The 15,480-nt window shown below is 36.1% G+C and overlaps 1 protein-coding gene across 13 annotated transcripts in view; it reads left to right on the plus strand.

Moving 5' to 3' along the window:
- Positions 1-15,480, plus strand: part of ATP11B (ATPase phospholipid transporting 11B (putative)) — a 100,707-nt gene that overhangs the window by 68,163 nt on the left and 17,064 nt on the right. For 8 of the 13 annotated variants that reach the window (XR_009544747.1, XR_009544748.1, XM_060172027.1 and 5 more), the window contains 6 exons: positions 912-971; positions 3,532-3,659; positions 5,130-5,268; positions 6,837-6,902; positions 7,741-7,844; positions 9,804-9,969. Coding sequence is in view for 10 of the 13 variants with exons in the window: in XM_060172027.1 (XP_060028010.1) it covers positions 912-971; positions 3,532-3,659; positions 5,130-5,268; positions 6,837-6,902; positions 7,741-7,844; positions 9,804-9,969 (663 nt within the window). In the remaining 3 variants the exon portion in view is untranslated. Of the gene's footprint in view, positions 1-911; positions 972-3,531; positions 3,660-5,129; positions 5,269-6,836; positions 6,903-7,740; positions 7,845-9,803; positions 9,970-11,990; positions 12,077-15,480 lie in introns of all 13 variants that reach the window. The other 5 variants (XR_009544750.1, XM_060172031.1, XM_060172032.1 and 2 more) reach the window with 1 other exon arrangement.

The raw sequence follows: 15,480 nt of genomic DNA on the forward strand, positions 1-15,480 counted from the left end.
TAATAGTGTGAATGACAGAAAACAAATCAAAGGCTAAGGGTGCAGATAAGAACTGACTAAAAAGGAACACAGGGGCACTTTACTACACAGTAGAAAGTCCTCAGATTTGATTATGGTGATGGTTAAATGAGTATATTAACTTGTCAAAACACATCAGAAATCATATTTTAAACAGATACATTTTATTCTTTGCAGGTTAGTTAATTTGATTTATAATGTTATTTTGAACCCATAATAAATTTTAATTTAACTCCAAGATGATGATTTCAAGCGAGGGTCCTTAATTTTTTGTGTGTGTGCCATTTGGTAGGCTAGTTGGTGTTTAAACTACTTATTATAAACATTTTAGATGCATAAAATGAAATACACAACATTACAAAGAAATCATGTGAAAAATACTGTTTGTTTTTTTTTTTTAAATACTGTTTCTTGACTTCTTAGGGGAAGACGAGAATTTGTGGGAGCAGGCTAAGATCCCCTAGGTACCACGCCAGTTCATACACCAGAGCCTCCGATAGTGCATATATTTCTAGAATCAATCACTTCACGATACTGAATAAAAACAAGTTAGATTTCATGTTGCCTATGGCAGTTTTTTCTAGCTTATTGTTGTAACTTCTATTATTACTTAAGTATATGGAAACAGATGTTTAGATAGTCCTACTTATTATTTTATATTTTTCGTATTAAACCTGTTATAGTCCTAGGGCTTAGGCAGACCTTCTTGTGCTGTTTATTTACTAAAAGTGTCAAGTAATAGAATGTTGTAAATTTTCCCGTTTCGTGTGAATGAGTTCTTAATGGGGTGATCTTCTATTTACTAAAGCAACTGAGATAACGTTTCAGGACTCTTTAGTAGCCATTTTAGAAGTTGTTTTATTGTTTTTATCATTCCTATTCTTGTTTTTCAGAATGTGTGCTTTATCACACCACAATTTTTATATCAGTTCTACTGTTTGTTTTCTCAACAGGTAAGTAAGAGGAATCTTTTTTTTAAATTAAGTAGTATCCAGTTTTTTATGAATGGCTTTTCCCATTATTTTTTTAGCCCCACAGATAACTAAATAAGACTTTTCTAATTAGAATATTTAATCAGCAGAACAGTCATATTACTCTGATTTCAGTTTGGAGTGGTTATACAAATATATATTTATTTCTTAATACTGTTTCTTAGAAACAAAAAAGTAGTAGCTCAGTGACTTACGAGGTAAGTTTGATAACTTCTTTCAACTTAGCTATATGTAGGATTTCTGTAACATCCACCTCAAACTGGGCCAGATAGTGACTGGGAGATTTATGGCATTATTTTTTAACTCAGAATTTGTTAGATTAGGGAGGGATGTTAGTGATTGATTCCAGAATGACCCAGCAGATCTCACTTTAAAGCTAACTCTAAATAATTGATCGAGAGCAGCTGGCATGCTACATGGAAATGGATTCTGAAGATACAGGCTAAAAGGGAAAGCCCCATCATTGGTTCGCAGGAACTATAATGAGCGCGTGGTAGATTTTTGGTTTTACACTCATCAGGTATTTGCCATTTCTGATCCACACTGTCTTATTTTATAGAAGAATTTGACAGGTCAAATTTGCTTAAGATCACATAGCTAAGTTAATACTAAACCAGACTGAGACAACTACTACTGTTAATTGAGCACTATTTTCACATGTCACATACATCTTTAATTGATCAAGACACTTTTTCTGACAAGAGATAAATTAGCTTAGGTATTTGATGAGTTGTTTCTATCTTTAATCATTATTTTCACCTTTGTATGACCTGTAACTCCAAATACCTGCTTTGGTATTGATTGCAACAGTAATATTTGCGTACAAATATTGAAGTGTTATAAGAACATATGACAAAGAGAGGTGCCTGCTGCTGCTTTAAAAAAAATAATCTAAGTACCTGCTCAGCCCTGGCTTATGGTGGTATGAGAGATTGAATTTAGGACTTCACAGCCTCAGGCAAGGAAATATTATATGTTAACTTTGGTGCTTATCTCCTTGGCCCTACCCTGCTTTAACTAGGTTTTCAGGAGTTTGCAGTCTAATTTAAGAGCCTGTTAATAACAGGAAGAACAATGTGTAAAGCATAGGCAAAGTTATAAACAACTAGGACCCACACTAGCACAAATGACTTAAAAGGGCAAGCTGTCAGGGCATGGTGGTGGCACACCTGGTTGGGCACATATATTATAGTGTGTGAGGAACAGGGTTCAGGCTACTGTTCCCAACCTGCAAGAGGAAGCTTCACAATCAATGAAGCAGTGCTGCAGGTCTCTCTCTCTCTCTCTCCTCTCTCTCTCTCTCTGTCTCTCTCTCTCTCTCTGTCTTTCTCTCCTCTCTCTTCCTCCTCTCCCTCTCCCCCCTCTCCCTCTTCTTCCTGCCTCCTTCCCTCTGTTTCTCTTTATCCAAAATAAACAAGTAAATAAATACTATTTTAAAAGAACAAGCTTTCGTCAAAGCCTGTGTTTAATGTTTCATTTATTTTGCCTTAAAGGAAGTATAGGACTAAGATGGGAAGGTAGAAAGAACCATGAATGCAGAACTGTATGTATAGCACATCAAACTAAACCAAAGATGCTTTCAGGAAAATCATGTAAAATTGCATGACAGTGACCAGATTGTGGAGATTCTTAAAATGAAAGTCTAATTCACTGTAATAAAAGTCACTTGACATAGCAAAATGTTGCACAGTGAATATAAATCTAGGAAGATAGCACCACCATAAGCTTGCAAGAGTGGATAGCACTCTTGCAAGCTTATGGTGGTCAATCCTAAAACCCTCCACTTTCTGTAATGAATGTGTCAAGCATCAGCCCAACAAAGTGGCACAGTATAAGAAGTAGGATTCTTTGTATGCCAGTGAAAAGTAGCATTATGAGAGGACACAGTGGCTGTGGTGGAAAGACTAAGCCAGTTTTCCAGAAAATGGCTAAACCAACAGAAGATTTTGCTGAAACTTGAATATATTGAGCCTAGCCACAGGTGTAAGAAAATAGTGGCTATCAGGAGTTGTGTTTTGAACTGGGAAGCGACAAGGAGAGAAAAGGCCAAGTAATCCAGTTCTGTCTTATCTTTTGTTTATTGTGAAGCTAATATAATCTTGGGTTAAAATTATTAAAATGGAGTCCGGCTGTAGTGCAGCGTATTAAGCACACATGGCACGAAACTCGAGGACTGGCATAAGGATCCCGGTTCAAGCCCCCAGCTCCACACCTGCAGGGGAGTCGCTTCACAAGCAGTGAAGCAGGTCTGCAGGTGTCTATCTTTCTCTCCCCGTCTTCCCCTCCTCTCTCCATTTCTCTCTATTCTGTCTGGCAACAGCAACATCAATAACAACAATAATAATAACCACAAAAATAATAAAAACAAGGTCAACAAAAAAGGAAAATAAAATATTTTTTAAATAATAAATTATTAAAACAGATTATCAAATAAATTGAAAAATTATAAAGCTCATACTTTTTGTGATTTTGTACATAAGTGTGATAGTTTAAAATCTCAAATCCTAATTTCTTTTCCTAGACACTGTACGACAGCGTGTACCTGACTTTATACAATATTTGCTTTACTTCCCTACCTATCCTAATATATAGTCTACTAGAGCAACATATAGATCCTCATATTTTACAGAACAAGCCCACCCTCTATAGGTAAGTGTTATCCAGTACTAAATGGCTATAAGGCTTCTCATTGCAAATAGCATTTGCAACTAGAACTATGAAAACAAACCTGTATATATAGCATGTCAGGTTCAGCCACAGATGCATCTAGGAAACTTGTATTAAATTACAAGACCGTGACCAGATTTTAAGACTTAGTATCAAATTTTTAAAGGACCTTAAAAATAACCAAATGTATTAAGTGGTATCTTGGTATTTTAAACTTCACTGAGTAGGATACTTTAGTTGTCATGATTATAATCATTGATCATCAAAGGGAATTTTCATTAAATTTTCTAGTGTTTATAGGAATGTACTTTATAATCTTAGGAGTGTGTTGTATAATTTGCAATAAGTGTGGAAAATCAGTTATATTCCATTTTATGTGGACAAAAGGATATCCAGTAATTGTTATTTCTAGAATTTAAAAAAAAAAAAACATAGTTTTTATCCTAGCATTGCCAGATTGGTGAGTAGTAAAAAGTGTAAAAGGCAGTGTTGATGACATTAATTCCTGCCTCAGAGTCCCTGGGTCACCCCTGCTTCCACAGAACCAAATAGTCACAGAGATGTGAAAAACCTCAGGAGTAGTTTGTAGTTCCAGTATTAGCATGACCACCCCTGCTCTTAGAGAGACACTGAGTTATCTATAAGTAGAAATTAAAATTTCCCTTGGTTGCCCAAGGTGTCTAGGAGTGGGCTTGGTCCATACTAGCACAGACTGTTCTTCCCACAGTAGCTGGTGATAGACATCAAGTTTATTAGAAGCTGCAATGCTGAACTTCATTCAGATGACGCCACTAAAAGACAGATCACCGCAGATGGTTTACAGTAAAGCACAGTGCAGATCAATCGCCTTTTCACCATTAAATCGAAGTGTTATTCCTATGATACTTTTTCATCAAATGAACATTTATTTGCATATATTATATGACCTGTAAGCTGTTACACAGACTAATGATACTGTGAGCAGTGGCTTATAAACTCAAGTTTAATCCTTCTGTTGATTTCTTTTTTTTAATGAAAAAGAATGGAGGAAAGAGAGAGAGAGAACCAGAGCATCACTGTGACACAATCCATGCCAGGGGTAGAACTTGAGATCTCATGCTTAAGAATCCAGTGCTTCATCCTCTCTGCCACCTCCTGGGCTCCTTTTCAAATAATTTTAAATTAACCATAATGCACCAGATGGAAATGAACCTAAATTGGGGTGAGAGTGTTTTGCAAACACCTATCACAAGAAGATAAGAAACTATACAGTTATGTCAACAACTGTACTGTAAATAAAAATTATTTTTAAAAATTAAAACATGACTTCAAAAAATTTTTAAATAATTTTAAATAAAAACATCTTGTTTATATATTTTTTGTTTTTAATTACTGAAGTATAATATTCATTTAGTAAGTACATAATATGAATCCTAATGTGTTCCTTTTTCTCTTTTTTTTCTTAATTTGCAGAGACATTAGTAAAAATCGTCAGCTAAGCATTAAAACATTTCTTTATTGGACTATCCTGGGTTTCAGTCATGCCTTTATTTTCTTCTTTGGATCCTATTTTTTGATAGGGAAAGATGTATCCCTACTTGGAAATGGCCAGGTAAAATTTATAGGTTTTAAAAGTATTTGTTAATAGTTTGGTTTAGGTTTTTTTACTTTGTTTTTAATAACTCCCTGTCGTGAAAAAAATTTTTAATTTTTACTTATAAAAAGGTAACACTGACAAAACCATAGCAGAGGGGTACATCTCCACACAATTCCCACCACCAGAACTCCATATCCCATTCCTCTCCCCTGATAGCTATCCTATTCTTTAAACCTCTGTGAAAAAAAATGTAACTTGTAAACTTGCAGGTATAAAATTAAAGCCCTACTATAAAAGGGCTTTGAACACTTCTACGTAGTAAAAACTTATACAAATGAAAATCAGAACAAAGTACAGTATAATCAATATAAATTTCAAATGACTAGGCAGTTTTGATGCTCATTTCAGGAGTATATTTTAATAGTATATGCTGTTTATTTAGTGTTTACCACTGTGCTAAGTACTTTATAATCCATCTCCACTAGTTCTCATAGTAAGCTTGCTGAAGAAAGATTATGACCCACATTTTTTTATATGAGGATACATGTCTGTGTGTGTGCTTAAGATTTATTGATTGATTATGAAAGAGAAGGGAAGGAGAGACAAAAACACTATTTAATTCTGCCTTAAAATAGTGCTGGGGATTGATCATGTGGCCTCTGGGACCTGAAGCATGCATGTTAATGCTCTAGTAGGCTTAGCTGTCTCTCCAACTGCCAGTCCCTGTTCAGGCGCCAGATGCCGGGCTAGCTTCGCAGGCGGGAGACAGACAACCAGGGACTCATGGCTGTGCTGGGAAGCAGTGCAATGTTTATTGAGAAAAGGATCTGCATTTATAGTTTCCAGGAAGGAAGTGGTAGGGTGGAAAACAGGGTGTGACTAGGAGAGGGGGCAGAGCGGAAAGAGTGCAAACCAGTGGGATTAAACCAGTGCCCTGCAGGCAGGGTGGGTCTCAGGTAAAACAGTGATTATGTAAATAGACCACAGTGTCAAGCAATGCAGGGGAACAGAAGCAGAATTAGAAGCAGACCAACATCCAACCCCAAGTCTTGGTATTTAAACTTTTGCTTTGAGTTATATGGATTAAAAAAACTATTAGATTACTCCCTTGAGGAGAATTCCATTGACCATTATCTTTCAAGTAATGGTTTTGTGTAAGTTTCTATTTTTCCTCCTATGGAAAAAAAAGTCACTGAGTCAGAAATAGCGTGGCAAAGTAACCTGCTATAACACCTATTTGGAATGACTTCAGAAAATAATTGTGATCAACCAGGGTCTTATCATCTTTTTATTGTATCATAAGAATGTCACCAGCAGCTTTATTATTATAAACCATAATAGTCGGTGCTCTCAATTCAAAATCCATTTTTTGGGTTTTTTTATCGGACAGCGTTATCCAAAGGATCATTTTGTATAATAAGCATAATAGTATTTTTTCCCTCTCTTACTCTTTCAATTTTACTAATTCAGTCACTATTTCAAATGTTTCTAGTCTGTGAGTTTTGATAAAGAGTGAAGTTACTTTCTGTCTTCCATCTGATTCAGAACTTTTGAATACATCACAGTTTACTCTTTCTGTTTAGATGTTTGGGAACTGGACATTTGGCACCTTGGTCTTCACAGTCATGGTTATAACGGTCACAGTAAAGGTATGGAATAGAAATTAGAAACAGGCACAAAATGTGTGTTTCTGTGTAATTCATAGTTAATTTTCCTCATTTCTTTACCCATAGATATTATTTCCTGTCTTATTCATGAATAATTGGACTAGTTGTTATTTTAGTCATTCTTGTTGGTTTTGTCAGAAGGCCCTACTTTATCTGATTTTGGAGCACTTCCACTGATTTTTATGGCCTGACAAAGTTTAACCTTGCCATATTCACCTCTGAGGTTTTGTTTCTGTCTTTATAGTGCAAGAGAGTACAATTTGGTTTTAAGCTGTGAAGTTAAGAATAAAGCAGTCATGAAATTTCAGTGATGCTTTCTTCTAGAAGGAAAACATCATAAATTTGAAATTGCTCAGTTTCATACACAACATTTCTAAAATTTTATCTAGTCCTAGCCCCTTAAGATTAATAGATTTCATCCTCTAGTTTTATCTGAGTGGTTAGAGATTTATTAATCCAGGGGCTGGACGGTAGCACAGCGGGTTAAGTGCACGTGGCGCAAAGCTGAGGACCAGTGTAAGGATCCCGGTTCCAGCCCCCAGCTCCCCACCTGCAGGGGAGTCACTTCACAGGCGGTGAAGCAGGTCTACAAGTGTCTGTCTTTCTCTGCCCCTCTCTGTCTTCCCCTCCTCTCTCCATTGCTCTCTGTCCTATCCAACAATGATGACATCAACAACAACAATAATAATAACTACAACAACAATAAAACGGCAAGGGCAACAAAAGGGAAAATAAATAATTTTTTTAATTATCTTAAAAAATTTATTAATCCACATTTCTAAGGGGTTTTTAACTTTTTTTTTTTTTTTTTTTTTTTTAGATGGCTTTGGAAACTCGTTTTTGGACCTGGATCAATCATCTTGTTACCTGGGGATCTATTATATTCTATTTTGTATTTTCATTGTTTTATGGAGGAATTCTCTGGTAAGTGAATATATACTGTACTTTAATCATACTGACCTGCTGAGGAGACAGCATAATAGTTATGCAAATAACTTTCACGCATGAGGCTCTAAGCACCCAAGTTCAGTCTCCAGCACCACCATAAGCCAGAGCTGAGTTTCAAAAAAATAAATAAATAAGTGAAAGAAAATCATGATGTAATTATACTGACTCAACTCTAATAAGCACTTAATTGCTATAGATAATATTATGAATAGTTTTGCTTGGAATAATTTTGAGACCTAGTCTAATAATAAATGTACTTATTTTTTTAATATTTTATTTATTTTCTATTGGACAGAGACAGAGAAATGAAGAGGGGTGGGGAAGATAGAAAGAGATCCAGAGAGACACCCACAGCACTGCTTCACCACTTGTGAAGCTTTCCCCCTGCAAGTGGGGACCAGGGGTTTGAACCTGGGTCGTTGCTGCCATTGTAACACGTGTTCAACCAGGTACACCACCACCCGGCCCCTCAATGTACTTATTTTTAAAAAATAATACTCATTAACATAGAGAAAGGGGGCCCTCTCTATCTCCCCCTTCCCTCTTGATTTCTGCCTGTCTCTATCCAAAAAATAAATAAAGATAATTTTTTTTAAAAAAAAAGAAGAGAGAACCAGAACATCACTGGCACATGCAACACTGACGACTGAACTCAGGACCTCATGGTCCTGAGCCTAGCACTTCAGCTATCATGCCACCAGGATCCTAATCTAAATCATCTACTTTCATTTGATCTTACTGTTACGGAAGGAAGAAAGAAACTAACAATTACCGAATCCCTACTACATTCTAGGTATTTTTTACATAAGACATTACATTGGCTTAACCCATTTGTTTTTATTATCTCCATTTTTTGTATATGGAAGGAGGGGTCAAGTAGTAGCACACCTGGTAGATATGTTCCAGTATGTAAGGGGCCAGGTTCAAGTCCCAGGTGTCCACCTTTAGGGGGACATTTCACAAGCAGTGGAGCAGTGTTGTCATGTCTCCCTCTTCATCTCCGTCTCACCCTTTGTCAAAAGAAAAATGAAATTGAAAATAAATGCCACCAAGAGTAATGATGAAATATTGGGTTTTTGAAACAGTCATGACGTAGTTTTCTTCACAAAAATGCGTCATGTTTCTATGCAAAAATACAACAATAAAACCCAGGTAACAAAAGGGAATAAATTAAAATAAATAAATAAATATAAAAAAAGAGTGAAACCACTTTATAAACTATAGAGTGCATGCCTTGTATACATGAGGTCCTAAATTCAGTCCCTGACACCACATACGACAGCCTGATTCTTTTACAAACATACCAAATAAATTAATAATTATTATTTTTTAAAAAGCAAAACTCAGTGGCTAGCAGAAAGCTCACCTGGATAGTGTACCTACCTCCTTTGCCATGAACGCTACCTAGATCTCAGTGCAGTTCCCACCACATTGGAGGAAACTTCGGTGCTATGATATCTTTCCCTCTCTGCCTCTCTCCTACCCTCCCCCTCCCTCCTATCTAGAAGTGTTGGTCCTTAGTGGTGAAGCCCCCACCACCATCACCACCACAACAGCTGAGACCCAGGCCAAGAAGAGAGTTTATCAACAGTGATACTTATAGCCCCCAAGGGTCCCAGGGTTGACCTCTGGCACCCACCATATGCCAGAGGGGAGCAGTACTTTGGTTTCTGTCTTTTTCTCTCATGAAAATGAATAAATGAGGGTGGGGATAGATAGCATAATGGTTATGCAAAGAGACTCATGCCCGAGTCTCCAAAGTCACAGGTTCAATCCTCCACAGCACCACTATAAGCCAGAGCTGAACAGTGCTCTGGTAAAAATATATATTAAAATAAGAAAGAGAGAAAGAAAGGAAAGGAAATTAATGAATCTTTCGTTAAAAGTAACTTACTAATATCTACTTATACTAAACTCACTTACTTTTCTTGGCAGGCCATTCTTGAGCTCCCAAAATATGTACTTTGTATTCATTGAGCTCCTATCAAGTGGTTCTGCTTGGTTTGCCATCATCCTCATGGTTGTTACTTGTCTGTTTATTGATGTTGTGAAGAAAGTGTTTGACCGACAGCTCCACCCTACAAATACTGAAAAGGCACAGGTAATTGTCTTTCGTATACAGTACTTATTAAATTAGGGGTATATAGTGATGAACAGCTGTGATTACAGGTTTTTTGTTTTTTTTTACATCAGTTCTTTGCAGTATAAATATTGTTAAATTTTAAGTCACTTCTCATTGGTCTCTATCCACTTTATAACTCCTGACAATTTTTTTTAATCACACTGTGTTGTTAGTAGAGCTTCAGGTTTTTAAATATGAAAATATGGGCCTACTTCCAGATGTAATAGTAAATATGTTTTAAATAATAAGACAGTTTCTATCAGATATATCTATGTAACAAGGATGTATACCCATGTATGTAGAAACATTAGATTCAACTAACACCTTCTTAGGTTATATATATATATATATAAAATATTTTACAATAAATTATTCAACCTAAATTTTTACAGAATGATTTCTTATAAAATATATTTTTCACTTAATGTTTATTAATTAGAGTAACTTCTTAATAGTATGTTACATCATAAGTAAAAATATAGTGTTTGGGGCATTTCATTTGACTTGTATATGAGTTCACTAATTTGTCCTATTACCTATACTAGCTGCAGCTTAGCTTTAAATCGACACTCCCAGGAGCACATCTTAGTGGTCCGGGAGTGACTCAGTAGTTAGAGTGCACAGCTTGTGTCCCTGGTTTGATTCTTGACACCAAGATAGCAGAGTAGAGCAATGAACCTGATGTGTATCTATCTTTCTATCCTGCTCAGAACATAAATAACTGAATAAAGAAAAATTTTAAGAAAAGAGACACTAAAAATTGTTTTAATTCTTATGCTCTGGCAAATACTAAGTTTGTTAATCACTTAGTTCAACTCAATTTAAGATTTCTTTTTCCTCATGTTTGTTACATGCCAAGCAAATTTTGGGAATATAGTTGTATACACTTTGAACAGAATAAATACTAAATATTTACTATATTGAGTTAGACCTCTCAGAGTATTTATTAAATTGAGTTAGGCATCTATCATCACTGTGGATAAACTTTTCTACTTTGTGGTATGTTCCTTAACTATGTATCAGAAAGGTACTTTTTTCCCTAATTTTTAGAGGTAAATGTTTACAGAAAGAGTACTATCTTAACACATTTTCTGTTACCTCTTTCTAAACCTTTGTGGAGAATACATTTGTCTCATACCCTTGTCCTGTATAGTTACTTCACCAAAATATTTTAATGGCATCGCTTTGAAAAAATTCATTACAAAAGTAAATGATCAGATCTGTTTATCCTTAGAAATTCTGTGGTAGTAGTTCCTGCTACTTTTCCATGAAATCTTTGTAAAGGGATATATGGGAAGTACATGGTACCTTAAGTTGGACCCTTTGGCAGAAAAAGTTCAAAGTACTTTATGTTTTGATTCTTTTATCATATTTTAAAATGATGAGGGGTCATTTTGTCTGTGTGGAAGCTGGTATAATCTCCGTATTCGCCCCTCAGAATTCACTTTGAAGTGCCAGGATATGACCTCAGTCTAAACCAAAGAAGAAACCTCTCCTTCTACTCAAAAGTCTTATGATTTGTTGGATTGGTTTGGCTCAGGTCCATCCCTCTCTGTCTGTTTCTCCTTTTTTCCCTGAAATGGTATATGGTCGCTCAAATCTCATTTGTATTGTGCCTTTGCTATTGTATGGGCGGAGTCTTCCATCATTTATTTCAGCCTTAGGCTGCCACCTATTGTGTAATGATGAAGAAATGGTTAGGAAGTTTGTCAGCTACTTTGTTATCAGCCAAAAGGCCCAAGACAAATCAAGCATTGTCTGCATTTATTCTGGACATTTTTTTCTCCAGAATAGCGATGTGGTTTGAGGAATTAAATAATAAATTATTTTAATAGCAGAGCCAACAACCCTCCAAATGTCAGCCTTGTGTGTACCATGTATTTCTCCTGCTTGTGTAGGACCAGGTGTCTTTACAAAGTTTGTCCTATGTCTGTCTCTGAGGTAATGAAAGCAGCTCACTGACTTGTTGTATGTCCCGTCCCTTTTCTGTCCACTTATAGATGTACTCCAACACAGCTGCTCTAAGTGACGAGTTCATCGCACTGCAGCCATTGTCGAGGGCAAGGAATCAGCTGAGCAGACTTAGGTAGAGTAGGAGTAGAAACTCCCTGACTCTTTTGCATGCTCAAGGCCAATTAAACAGTATTCAAGATGGGCAGAGGCATAAGTTAAAAATGGGAAACAGCTCTGTCTCTAATTTGACTTTTAGTAACATGTACGTTAAAAACCTGGAAAAAAATTATATTTCTAATTTCAGAATAAAATTCAGCATCAGAAGACAGAGACCTGTACCTTCTTACATATTCTATAACTACTTTTTCTAGCACAGTTCTAATGCTTCTGCTTGTCATACTACTCATCTTTAAGAATGCTCCTGCATGTTGAGTAATTTATGCTACAAAAATTATCTTAAAATTTAATGTTGCAGTTACTTGAAAGTAACTTTTTTCAACCATGCTTTAATCTGTGTTATGAATACATGTCCATATCTGACTTTGTACACTGTAATGGCTGCGGGAACATTTCATATCCTTACTTAGTGCGTCAATAAATTGACGGCTGTCACCCATATATACCTTAATTTCCTCAGGCAGATCCATTCTGTCAGTTAAAAAAAAAAACTACAGTATACTAAACATGCTTTTGATGAAAAAGAATAAAAATTTAAATCCTAGAATACTTGATAGTAAGCTATTAAGACTGTATTAACTCTAACTTCAGTCTGACTTGAACAAAAAAAGCAATACAACTAAATTTTGTTTTAGTTTTCTTTTTTAGTTTTTTTAGTTTAATTTCTTACTTTGTCAGTATTTTAAGGAGTTTTAATGATACATATTTTTAATTCTTTTTTATTCTCAAGATTTCTAATGTTTCTACATCCATTTGATTGGTTTAATGATCTTAACTAAGTTCTGCTTTAAAAACTGCTTACATGACCAGAACTTTCACCAGACCTTTCAATTTTTTTATTATTATAGTTAGTAGCTTTACACTTATTTAACATTCTTTTATATTAAATTATAAAGGTATAGTAATTTAAGTGAATTTACAGATGGGTTAAGTAATAATTGGCTATATTACATGTTTAAAATAAGAACTAAGAAAGCAAATTTGAAGATGTACCTTCACCATTGGTTGAGCCAGATATGTTTTTCACATATTACCTACGTGTGTTTTTCTGGTAACAGTGGGTATTTATAAGAATTTTGATGGCTGTGCTAAGACAATAGGAAAACTCCTTTCTTAAAGAATACCTGGGGCCTGAGAGATAGCATCATCATTAGTGCAGAGGACCTTCATGCTGAAGGCAGCGGAGATTCCAGGTTCAGTCCTTATGCCAGGACTCAGCAGTGTTCTGGTCTTTATAAAAGAACATTCTGGGACACCTTTGTCGACTGCAGATAACTTTCAGGATTTTTATGAAATTGTTTTCACCTATTATGTTGGCTTAAATAAGCCATGATGTTTGAGGAAAGACTGAACAAAGTAGAACAAGGAAAGGAAATCATAATTTCATAATTTAAAGCAATTCCAGGCTCCATAATATCATGCTAAAGTGGTAGCCTCCGTGAAAGAACAAAGTGAGGGCAGAGCACATCGCCAGGTAGCCTCTCCTGCAAGGCAGGCAGTGTAGCAAAGAGTGGGGAGGCTGCAGGCCTCAGTGCTAGTGCTCCCCAGTGCTGCTCCCACTAGAAATCCTACTCAAATCAAATCACCTCCATGCTAGCATCTTCACCTTTCAGATCGTCATTCTACATCTGTGATCTATTTACTTACCGTCAACATAAGAAAACAAAAGAAAGAATACACTCAACCCGGAGACCCGCAGTCACAGTAGCTGCTTAAATGGTCATTGAGTGGCCAGTGACTGGCCATTTGCTCACAGCTGCACAAACAGCACATGCCCACAAACATTTTCTGCTGAGGCTCCTGTGAATCTCAGATGTATCTTGGTTTTTAATTACAAGGTGTGAATCATAGCAGCTTGTTTACTGTTGTGACAGGAAAATTATACAGCCATCAGATAGTTCAAGAACTCTCAGATCTGTACTCAGGTTAGTGAACCTTCTTCAGAACCATTCACCAACACTAGTAATGATTTTCTTTTAAAAAATTAATTTTGAATATTTTCCCACATCAGTATTATAAGCAAAGCTATATAATAAGCTGATTTTTCAGGAGTCCGGCTGTAGCTCAGTGGGTTAAGCGCAAGTGGCGCAAAGCACAAGGACCAGCATAAGGATCCCAGTTCAAGCTCCTGGCTCCCCACCTGCAGGGGAGTCGCTTCACAGGCGGTGAAGCAGGTCTGCAGGTGTCTGTCATTCTCTCCCCCTCTGTCTCCCCCTCCTCTCTCCATTTCTCTCTGTCCTATCCAACAACGATGACATCAATAACTACAAAAAAAAAAAAAGGACAACAAAAGGGAATAAATAAATATTAAAAAAAATAAATAAATATGCAGGTGTCTATCTTTCTCTCCCCCTCTCTGTCTTCCCCTCCTCTGTCTCCGTTTCTCTCTATCCTATCCAACAATGACGACAATAATAACTACAACAATAAAACAACAAGGGCAACAAAAGGGAATAAATAAATAAAATAAAATATTTTTAAAAATAATAATAAATAAATAAATAAATAAAAGCTAATTTTCCCTACCTGCAGGGTGTCCCTTCACAAGCGGTGAAGCAGGTCTGCAGGTGTCTTACTTTCTCTCACCCTTCTCAGTTTTCTCCTCTTGATTTCTTGATTTCTCTCTGTCCTATCCAACAACAACAGCAGTAGCAACAACAACAACAATAAAAAGATGGAAAAAAGATGGCCTCCAGGAACAGTGGATTTGAAGTGTAGGCACCAAGCTCCAGCAGTAACCCTGGAGGCAAAAAAAAAAAAAGTATAAGCTAATTTTTGTACAGATTTATTATTTCCTTGAAACCAAATAATTCTACTGCTTTATTTTTATGTATGTAAGGAATTTTCTTATAAATAATTATTGATCAGTCCTGATAAGTGAGGAAAATTATGTTTTTATTAATTGAGGATATTATGATTTAAGAAAGATTAAAATTAGCACTGCCCTATGAATAAATTTTTATTTATTTATTTATTTATTTTTTAATATTTTTATTATCTTTATTTATTGGATAGAGACAGAAATCAAGGTGGAAGGGAGGGGTAGAGAGGGTGAGAGACAGACAGACACCTGCAGCCCTGCTTCACCACTCGTGAAACTTTCCCCTGCAGGTGGGGACTGGGGGCTCGAACCTGCATCCTTGCACATTGTAACATGTGCGCTCAACCAGGTGTGCCACCACCCGGCCCCATGAATAAATTTTTAAACCTCCTTAGAAATGTTCCAGTCGGAGTACAAATGCAGAAAAAAATCAAAGAATAGAAATTTACGGAAGGAAGATAGTTTAATGGTTATACAAAAACTCTCATGCCTGATGCTCCAAAATCCCAGGTTCAGTCCTCCATACCACCATAAACCAG

This window comes from Erinaceus europaeus, chromosome 14, assembly GCF_950295315.1.
Source record: "Erinaceus europaeus chromosome 14, mEriEur2.1, whole genome shotgun sequence".
Lineage (NCBI taxonomy): Eukaryota > Metazoa > Chordata > Mammalia > Eulipotyphla > Erinaceidae > Erinaceus > Erinaceus europaeus.